The following is a 10,249-nucleotide window of genomic DNA, read 5'->3' as shown; positions in this document are numbered from 1 at the left end:
TGGGCCTTATTTACACAGACAGGGCTTTGGAGCAGCACCAGGCTCACTGCAGCCCTGCCCTGACCTGCTCCAGAGGCAGGAGGCTCCAGCAGTGATGGCAGTGCCCATCACCCAGGGGCTGGCTACAGCTGGGAAGCTCCTGCTGGCCCTTCCCATGGGAACTGCACCCTGGCTCTTTGGCAAGCACAAGGTCCTGAGCCCTGATCCTCCAACAGCTCAGGGAAGAGGGGCTGGGGCCAGGCAAGTGCCCACCCTGCAGCCCCGAGCCCCAAGCAGGAGCCTGGAGCAGCGAGGGGCATGAAGGAGAGCCAAAGGAACACCACACCAGCAAAGTTACAATTACCAAAATACTGGTTTGCATTTATTCTCCCAATTATGCAGCTGGGCTCAGTGCTGCCAAGTCCACGACCAAGGCAGACTTGGAGGCAGCAGAGCTGGGCACACGTCCCGGGAGGAGGGAGAGCTGCTGGCAGCAGCTGAGCCCAGCTCTGCTCACAGGCAGGGCTAAGGCTGCCCAGCAAGTCTGTGACACCGTGTGTGCCGCCTGCACGGCCAGGAGAGAGGCAGAGCCACCAAGGGCCTGGCAGAGCCACAAGTGAGCTGTGACCGGCACCTCCTGCTCCTGTGGCACCTGCCCCGAGCCGGGGAAGGAGAGCAAGCAGCACAGCAATGCCCAGGGGAAGGCAGAACCAGGGAGCTCAGTCCAAACCAGGGCAGTGACAGCAGCATCTGACGCACGGAGAGCATCGGGCTCTGAAGGCACCAGCCCCAAACAGAGCAGGGACAGCCTGGGGACAGCTCTGTGCCAAGGGCTCAGGCTGGCAGTGCCCCACAGGCTCCTGGGGCTGTGCCAGCACTGCCTCCCGGGCAGGGCAGGGCAGGGCAGGCAGGGAGGGCAGGGCAGCAAGGGCACAAGGCACAGGGCAGGGTGGGCACAGGGCACAGGGCAGGGAGGGCACAGGGCACAAGGCACAGGGCACAGGGCTCACAGCAGCGGGCAGCCCCGGCGCCTCCTGCTCTTGCGCACCTGCAGGCCGGCCCGCGTGGCCATCTCGAACACCTCCCGCACCCCCTCCTTTGTCTTGGCCGAGCACTCCAGGTAGCCAAAGGCATTGATCCTGTTGGCCATGTCCCTCCCCTCCTCTGGCTTCACCGGCTCCTGGGAAGCAGCAAAAACAGCGTTTGGGAACATTGCCGGAACACACAGCACTGCCCTTGGGGCATACAACCCTCCCAGCCAGGATCTGGGCTGGGCAGAGCTGCACTGCTGCCTGGGGCACCCAGGGCTGCCCCACCTGCTTCATCTTGGCCAGCTCCCGCCGCGTGTGCTCGTCGTGCCGCAGGTCCTTCTTGTTCCCCACCAGGATGATGGGCACGCTGGGGCAGAAGTGCTTCACCTCCGGTGTCCACTTCTCAGGGATGTTCTCTAGGAGCACACAGGGGATCCTGTGAGCTGAGGGGCTGCTGTCCCACAGCCTCCTCACAACAACCAGCCCCAAGCTCTCCCCGTTGGGGCAGGGAGAGCTCACCCCACAGCCTCCTCCTCTCCCACCACCTCCCAGCATCTCCCTGAAGCGCACACACAGCCAGGGGTGAAGGGATGGCTCTGGCACCCTCCAGGGGCAGCATGGGGGCTCCCCAGACCCCAGGGGGCTCAGCAGCAGCACCCAGTCCTTTGGGAACCCCTGTCCTACCAAGACTGTCCGGGCTGTCGATGGAAAAGCACATGAGGATCACGTCAGTGTCGGGGTAGGAGAGCGGCCGCAGCCTGTCATAGTCCTCCTGCCCTGCTGTGTCCCACAGGGCCAGCTCCACCTGACAGGCACAAGGACACGGCTCAGTGGCTCTGCAGGCCACGAGTTACACATTTATCTTCCTCAGGTACGGCTGTTTCTTCCTCAAACCGGAGCAGGCTGAGGGTGACCCAGAAATGCCGGAGCCGTGAGGCACCCAAGCACACAGAGCACTCCTGGCAGCAGCCCTGGGGGTGGCACTGCCAGCCTAGCACCACGAGGTGGCAATGGCCATGGAACTCACCTGCTTCCCATCCACCTCTATGTCAGCAATGTAGTTCTCGAACACGGTGGGCACGTACACCTCGGGGAACTGGTCCTTGCTGAACACGATCAGCAGGCACGTCTTCCCACAAGCACCATCTCCCACGATCACCAGCTTCTTCCTGATGGCTGCCATCGCTGTGGGGACACGAGCAGGTGAGCAGGACACAGCAGCACGGGCAGCTCACGCTCCTGGCCCCCCAAACTCCTGTGCACAACGGCCTGGGAGATGCCAGACACAGCTGGGCACATCCCACTGTGAGCAGCCAGGGACAGACAGGTCAGAGGCTCCCCCAGCCCTCTGCCAGACTCCCCTCCAGCTCCCACACACATCAGCTCATGGGCACCACAGACCTGGCCTGACTGGGGCCATTTACACCCAGCACTGCTTCTGTGGCTGGGAGAACCATCCCAGCTGTGGCTGGTGGCTGCAGGCAGGGACCTCGAGGGAGGTGACAAACCCCTCTGCCTTCCCCAGACATCCAACCCTCCCTGGCTTTGCTGTGCTACCTGCTTACCACCCAGGTAACCAGGATTTTAGACAATCTCAGAGTTGCATGCACATTCTGGGTTTATTTTAAACTATAGATTCTTCAGGGGTTTCACCCCAGCACACTCACCAGACCCCAAATAATCTGACCAGAGCTGGAACATGCCAAGCCAAGCTCCTGGAGGTCTGGGCAAGCAGGATGAGTGCCTGGCAGCCAGCACTGGGCTGGCCCCATCCCAGCCTGTCTGGAAAACGAGCCTTTGCCACAGAACCCAGGGAGCCACTAGCACTGGCAGCAGGAGAAGAGCCAGGCATCACTCAGCAAACAGGGCTGAAACCCAAGCACAAAGCAGGAGACTTTCTGCCTCGAGGGAAAATGATGCAGCTCTGCAAGGGAACTGTGCCTTTGCATCCCTCATTTTCAAAAGGGGTTTGCAGCTGAACCAGCCAGGACAATGCCACAGAATGCCTTGCACAGCCTCTGAATGAGCCATGAGAAAATCCATGGTGGGATCACATACCTCCCCAACCTTGTGACTAAAATCTCTTTTCCATCCCCAGATTCCCAGTCTAAAGAGCCTGACCCACTCCTTGCCTTCAGCACATCACCAGCTCCCTGCTCCTGCAGAGATCCTTAACCCCTGAAAATTCACACTGCTCTGGGGGAAACCTCTCCTGAAGGTAGGGATGTTCCACACTTTTCCCCTCAGCTGAATCCCTCTCTAAACCCCTGCCCAGGCAGCAGGGTGGGAAGGAGCCATCCTCCCTGGGGCAGGTTCACAGGAATGAACCCTGTGGGAAGGACACACACACCAGTGTTGATGCACTGAGCTGCAAGCAGTGAGAGTGGATCATGCTGGGATCACTCCAGCATCACTGGGATCACCTTGGGAAGGCCAGAACATCACAGGCCTGGCCTTTAACCAGGGCACTCAAACTGAGCCTTAACAAAGGCCAGGAAACTGTCCCTGCCCCTGTGATCCCATCCTCACCCTGTGCCAACAGAAAAGGGAGGAAAAGGGTAAAACAGGAGTCCAGCTGCATCAGAATTAGCTGCAAGTGAAGGCTTAAGAAATGAGCCTGAATGGCTGACTCACATTCCAAAGGCAGGCTGCAGACCTGCCTGTCACACAGATCCCGGGGAACCTCCCCATCTCACACATCAAACTGCCCAAAGTTTTGGGCAAAAGAGAGAGTTTTCACCCATCCCCAGACCAGACCCTGCTGTAGCCATGGATCTTTGTAGGTTCCAAGCATTTTGGCTCACAAGCCGAGTTCATGACTGCTGAGCGCTCTGGAGCTGTTAACAGAAATAGAAAGCTGGCACTTGTAAGGTGAGAAGAGTGAGAATCAAGGGCTGCATCTGGGGGATGTGACGTTCCTCAGCTGGGATCCTTGGTGTCAGGCACACATCCCAGTGGAGCAGCATGTCCACAGGAAGGTGAGAACATCTGTGCCACACTGAAGTCAGAGAAAAAAAGCAAAAGGTGCTCCAAAGGGTCCCTTTTAGGAACCAGGGGCACTTTTTAGGGAGGCAAGTGCTGAGCATGGAGAGGGAAACAGCTCCTGGCCCAATTCCCCATGCCCTGCTGCTCCTGCCTGTCCCAGCTGGGCCAGGTAAACCCACAATCCCACGGAATCATTAAGGCTGGAAAAGCCCTCCAAGATGCTCAAGTCCAACCTTTGCTGCAAGCCATCCTTCCTGTCTGCCCCAAGGCTCATCCTCTCTCCAGCAGTGTGTCCACAGCACAGAAAAAGGAGAGCTCAGGGAGAAAAAAGTCTGTTTATTGGACACAGGCTTCTCTGCCCACAGCAAAACACAATAGCCTGCTCTGTGACCCCACATCTCCAAGAGGAAAGGGGGTTTGGGCCGTGTCAATATCTAACCCACAGCACCACGAGATGCCAACATCTGCAGCCAAGCAGCAGCAGAAGCCCAAGGACACAAACACCCATTCTCAGATGGAGCCAGGACCTGCCCTGCCCACCTGCAGACACTGGATTGGAACCAAAATCCAACTGAGGGTCACTGCTCCTGCTGGACCCTGCCCTGCCCACCCTGCCCTGCCCTGCCAGGGCCCAGCAGAGCCCAGGCTGAGCTCAGTCCCTGTGCTGAGCACAGCACAGCTCCTTCCCACGGCCTGACCCGGCTCCGAGCCCGGCGTGATGCCCAGTGGTGACTCAGAGGGCAGAGGCACTATCCCCACCCAAAATCTCTGCACAATCCATTCCATTACTCAGGAGAGCCATCCAGAAATAGCCCATTACTAATGCAGAGCTGCTGTGCTCTGTGAGCAGGGCGAGGAGGCTGGAAGGGCTGCGAGCCCCAGGGGTCTGTGGCTGCCCCCCCATGCCCTGGCCCAGCAGCTGGCACAGCACCAGTACCAGATGCCAGCAGCTCCCTGCTCCAGGAGAGATGAGCCTCCTTGCCAGGGGATGCTCTGCTGCTCAGCAGGATGAGGCCAGTCCCCAGGACAAGGATTCTTTGCACTGCTGCCAGATCATGAGCAGATAAAAAGAGTGGAAAACATGAAGGCAGTTCCATGAAGACAAGCAGGGCAATCCCAAGTACAAAAAAAATGAAGTGAGAGCAGCGCTGAGAGGAAGGACTTGGGGGTGCTGGTGGATGAGAAGCTCAACATGACACAGCAGCCCAGAATCCCCTGTGCTGGGCTGATCCCTGAGCCTGGGCAGCAGAGCAGGGGGGTTCTGCCCCTGAGCCCCAAGGTGAGACCCACCTGCAGAGCTGCAACAGCCCAGGGAGAACACAGAGCTGCTGCAGCCCCTCTACTCTGGGAGAGCTGGGGGTGCTCAGCCTGGAGAAGAGAAGGCTCCAGGGAGACCTCAGAGCTCCTTCCAGAATAAATTATTCCCTAAGAAGGTGGTGAGGCCATGGCACACGCTGCCCAGAGAAGCTGTGACTGCCCCATCTTTGGAAGTGTCAAGGCCAGGTTGGACAGGGCTTGGAGCAACCTGGGACAATGGAAAAGGTTCCTGTCCAGGGCAGGGGGTGGAACAAAATCATCTTTAAGGTCCCTTCCAATCCAAAACATTTTGGGATTCTATGATAATATGAGTTTAGCTTTACTACAACTGCCATCAGGCCAGATTATTAAAAGTAAATAGTCATCCACAACAGACATGGAAATTGAGATTTTAAACCCTGCCAAGGGCCAAGCACCCCAAATTACAGCCAGTGCTGCCCAGCCCACGCTGGCAATGCAAGCTGGCAGCTCTGGGTGTGAGCAGCACTCGCAGGGCCCCGCTGGAGATGCCTCCTGCTCATCCATGGAGATAACAAAAGGGAGCAGGGACTGTGTGCCAGCATTTCCCACTGCCAAACCCACAGGGCTGCCATGCCCATCCCAGCTGCTGCTGCTGCAGGGGATGGCTGTGGGTTTAATCTGTGCCACCACTGCTAGCATCAGCCAAACCCTGAGCAGGCACCTCCTTCAGCTCACCAAAAAGCTGCAACATGACCCCAAATTGCTCTGTTCTACTTTCCAAGCAACTATTCTAAAGCCATCACCATAAAATCAGCCAGGCTCCAGGGCAGCCCTTGTGCTGCTGTCTCTCCCAGCTTTGTGCCTCAAATTGTGAAGTTCCTGCTGAGCAGGATATGGGGAATTCCTCTGGCAGCAGGATGTGTCCATCATCCAGTGTCTGCTACAGAGACTCAGGAATAGCAGAGAAAGATGTTAATGCTGTGAAGGACTCCAACCAGGGACAGAAATCTTTCAATGAACCTCCTTGGCCAGACTCGACTCCCAGAGCAACAGAGGGGTTTTGTTCTACAACAGAAATTCCCCAGCACTGCTGAGGGCCCCACCCCGGTCAGACCGGTCACACCAGGGATCAGCCCTGGCCAGAGGCACAGCTCTGAAATCTGGGAAGAGGTGTGCTTGGGAGCAGCCTCTCGGCAGGGACACCCCCCCCAGGGATACCCCAGTGCTGTGGGGCCTGGTGTGACCACACAGAAATGGTTTCAGCAGTTTGGACTCACTACAATGATAAAGAAAGTAAACTTCCAAATTAAAGCCCCACAGGAACGCCCACTGAGGGGATTTGCTGAGACATCGAAGCCATGGCCAAGGCAGGACAGGACAAGAGTCTGAGCCACTGCTGCAAGCACCAGAGGGACTCTAACTACAGAATCACAGAATCATTAAGGTTGAAAGGAGAAAAAAATTTCCAAAAAGGGCTGGAAGCAAACAGCAATTCTATGGGGAAATAAAATGCGCAGGGCAGAGCTTGGGCTCCTGGGCAGACCACAGCTCCAGACCATCCAATGCTGGCTCTGGCAAAGCAGAATCTGTAATTTCCTGCCTGTGCAGCCCCCAGGCTGGCTGAGCTGTGCAGTCTGTGCAGCACACCAGCCCTCAGCCCTGACACCCAGGGCTGACCCTCACCACTACTGCCCACTGCCCCCAGCCTCCTGCTCGCTGCCTCTGCTGCCAGACCCACCCAGCACCAAGGAAAACGGCTGTGTCACCATTGAGGGAGCTCCTGAAACCTTCCTCAGACCTCCAGACCTGCTACATCCAAACAACAAGTGAGCCTCAAAACAGGAGCTCAACCCAGCACTCCAGTTTAGACCTCACCCATGTTTTTAGAGATGTTCTTTGGGCACAACCAGGCAGGATGGGCTTAACACACACTCCAGAGGCAAAGGGCAACTGTCCAGACCCAGACCCAGAGTGTCCAGGCTGCTTCATTTTCATTGCTAAATCCCACAAAAACCATCCACAAGCAAAACAGAGAATGGAACTTGAAACAGAAGAATTTGAAAGCTTAAACAAAGCTCAGACCACAAGTGTCTGAGCATTGTGAGAAAAGCTGCCTGCCCTTACCTCCTTTTCCAAAGGACATCATGCCATGTTCTTATTTTACCTCCTGCAGCAGTGACAGCCTTCCCAGCCTCACGGCAGTGCAAGGGTCGTGCTGAAAGCTCCAAACACCACTCCACAATCCCAGCAGATGCCCAGACTGGTGTAATGCCTGCCTGCCCCAGCGCCGATCAATGCTCGCTAATACAATTCCTCACTTTTCATGTCAGTGCCTCTCCAGGGCAAACGGCAAGGTGGGAGGTGAGCCTGGTTAAACGCTCCTGATAACCTGTTGGAAGACAGGGACTTGGCTTATTTTCCACTTATGTTTTCCCCAGAGAAGCTGTAGCTGTCAGGAGCCTGGATGCAAGAGAAAGTCCACAAAATCTCACGCAGAGTCTCTACCTGAGCTGAGGAGGAGGAGCTGGACATAAACTGAAACTGTCTGGACACCAAGAGCACCCGGCAAAATAGAAACAAAATGCAACTGGTCCCCATGAGACACGGCCAGGCAATCCACCACTGCCAGCCTCCAGGAACTGGAACACTTTCCCGGAATGCCAGCATGGGGGGCTCAGGCAGGCCCTGCCCCAGCCCAGGGATCACACTCCCGAGAGCCTGGGCTGGCTTTAGGGAGGCTGGCGGCCACTGTGCCTTGGCTGCCAGACTGCTCGTGCTGGAAAAGGCCACGCAGTCATGCTTTTGGAATGCTCCCCTGCTCCTAAGACATTACACAATTATTTCCCCTCCCCGCAAGCCCCCCTAATATAAATGTTTAAGAATGAGCTCAGCAGTAAGGAAAGGGAACTTTTTTTTTCCTTTTTTTGAAGAAAACAGAGAGCGGTCACTCCATGAGCAAGGCTGTACATGGAGTGTACATGCTGGAGTGGGGGCTGTCGGGAGGGATGTGGGATGGGGCAGCACCCCCCAGGCTCATCCCTGCTCAAACACTGCCCGGGAGACAGCCGGGACTTGGGACCCTCAGGGGTGACAAACTGCAGTGAGGGCAGCTGACCCACCCCTCACCACATCCAGACTCCCCCACCCACCCCGGCACACCCACCCCACCCGGCAGCCGGCTGGGCCCCTTCCCCAACCCTGCACTGACCCCACAGGAACCCTACCTTGGAGCCCACACCTTACCAGAACCACTGACCCCACGCCCCACGAGTAACCCCAGATCTCAGTTCCTCCAAACCCTACGAGTAAAACCCGATCCCAATTCCCCCAAGCACCCCCAGTAACCACCAAGTCCTGTCTCTCCAGACTCCGCCACTTAGACCCAAACACAACCAGCAATCGAGACTTCAGTTTCCCCCGATCCCAGCTCTGGCCCCACTCCCCACCAGTGCCCACCGCCCCACCAGTGTCCCCCTCCCCAGCCGCCCCCTCCAGCCCGGACCCCAATCCCCACGCCCCACTCGGCTCCCCCAGACCCCGCACCTCTCTCCGCCGCCACCCCGTCCTGCTCCTGCTTCGGCCCCGCTCCGGAGCCCGATCCCCGTTGCAGAGCCCGTTCCAGCTCCACAGCCCGATCCCCGCCCGGCTCCAGCTCCGGCCCCGCCGCGCAGCTCCGGGCGCCGCCCCGTGCGGGGCTGTGCCGAGGGCGGAGCGGGAGCGCGGGGCTGTGCCGGGCTGCGCCGAGCCGTGCGGGGTTGTGCCGAGCAGTGATGGGCTGTGCCGAGCCGTGCTGGGCTGTGCCGAGCAGTGCCGTGCTAAGCCGAGCCGTGCCGAGCCCTTCCAGCGCTGCCCCCCGCCCGGCTCCGGAACTCGCGGGACCGTCCCGGTGTTTCCCAGAGCCCCCGGACGCCCCCAGGGCGTTCTGCCGTCTCAGGTTCCCTGTGCCAGGTGGGGAGGGGGCGGCCCCGGCTGCCGGGAGGGGTTGCGGTGCCCCAAATCCCTGTGCCGGGTCAGAGCAGAGCCCCTTCTCACCGTGCCAGGCTCAGGGGCTCAGGGACATTCCGTGTCCCCAGGGTCCCCTGCCCAGGGGCTGTGCCGTGCTGTGCTCTGCACTGAAGTGACCCCAGGAGCACGGGGGGCTCCGGCTGCCGAGCCCACCACGGGCACCGGGCTGGGCTCCTCAGCATATCCAGCTGCAGGCAGAGCTCCTGTCCCTCCGCCAGGGAAAGGCAGCCCCAGGAGCCTGGCCCAGACCCAGCCTCATAAGCCGCTGCTATTTTAAGGGCTTGCAGACAATTTTTCTTAATTTATCAAGCCCCAGGCCAGGAGTTTGTTCCAAAGGAAATGTTTCCTTAGTAAAAAAGGGAACCACAGAGGAAGCTTTAAATGCACAGCTGCTGCCTCCTTGCCTTACCCAGCAGCCGGGCAGTGACCTGGAGAAGCAGAGCCGGTTCTCAGCCACCAGCACGAATAGGAATATGCTGGGGCAACAGGGCTGTGCAAACAAGGGTGAGGAGAGCATCAGGGGTATCGGGGGTACCAGGTGGCCCCCAGAGGGACGTGGGACAGCAGGGATGCTGCAGCAGGCAGCCCACCCTCGGGGCAGAGGGAGCTGCTGCTTGGATGCCTGGATCGCACATTCCTCGGAGCCACAGCCTGCCCCACTCCCTCTCCCACAGACAGCAAAACATTTTCTCCCTCCATTCTGTGAGTAATGTTCCTGTGCCCACCAGAGGCCGTTGCTGACCAGAGCCAGGGGTCCAAGACCCCCACGCCGAGGCTGGCAGCACACCAGTGGCTCCCAGTGCCCATGGATGGACAGTCCATGGGCTCTCAAGAGCCAAGGGCAGATGGACAGCAGCTCACATGGCTCTGCTCAGGCCTGTTTGCCTGCCTACATAAATTAATCAGAACTAATTGGCTTTTCAGTAAGTCCTCTTTGCAGGAGCTCTGCAAAAGGAAGACTGAAGTCGGAC

General features: G+C 58.5%; 1 protein-coding gene across 3 annotated transcripts; it reads right to left on the bottom strand.

Annotated features, from left to right (window-relative positions):
• Window positions 1-333: 333 nt before the first annotated feature.
• On the bottom strand, window positions 334-9,034 carry RHOC (ras homolog family member C). 3 transcript variants are annotated; one of them, XM_056511637.1, is made up of 6 exons: window positions 8,817-9,034; window positions 7,398-7,662; window positions 2,038-2,195; window positions 1,695-1,815; window positions 1,296-1,426; window positions 334-1,159 (listed from the first exon to the last, which is right to left on the bottom strand). In XM_056511637.1, the coding sequence occupies exons 2-6, from the start codon at window positions 7,417-7,419 to the stop codon at window positions 986-988; spliced, it is 606 nt and encodes a 201-aa protein (XP_056367612.1). In that variant the 5' UTR covers window positions 7,420-7,662; window positions 8,817-9,034; the 3' UTR covers window positions 334-985. The 3 variants fall into 3 exon arrangements, with proteins under 3 accessions (XP_056367612.1, XP_056367615.1, XP_056367613.1); XM_056511640.1 differs by having other exon boundaries at window positions 7,438-7,662; XM_056511638.1 differs by lacking the exon at window positions 7,398-7,662.
• Window positions 9,035-10,249: the final 1,215 nt, after the last annotated feature.

This window comes from Oenanthe melanoleuca, chromosome 26 (genome assembly GCF_029582105.1).
Source record: "Oenanthe melanoleuca isolate GR-GAL-2019-014 chromosome 26, OMel1.0, whole genome shotgun sequence".
Lineage (NCBI taxonomy): Eukaryota > Metazoa > Chordata > Aves > Passeriformes > Muscicapidae > Oenanthe > Oenanthe melanoleuca.
This window is presented reverse-complemented; position numbering and strand designations above follow the sequence as displayed.

Bases quoted from the DNA above. Each gene is read 5' to 3' on its own strand.
- RHOC (XM_056511637.1), bottom strand. From the start codon at position 7,419: ATGATGTCCTTTGGAAAAGGAG. The intron at 1,816-2,037 runs GTGAGTTCCATG...TGTGCCTGTCAG, and splicing joins TAGAGGTGGATGGGAAGCAG to GTGGAGCTGGCCCTGTGGGA. The intron at 1,160-1,295 runs GTGGGGCAGCCC...GCTGCTTCCCAG, and splicing joins AGCTGGCCAAGATGAAGCAG to GAGCCGGTGAAGCCAGAGGA.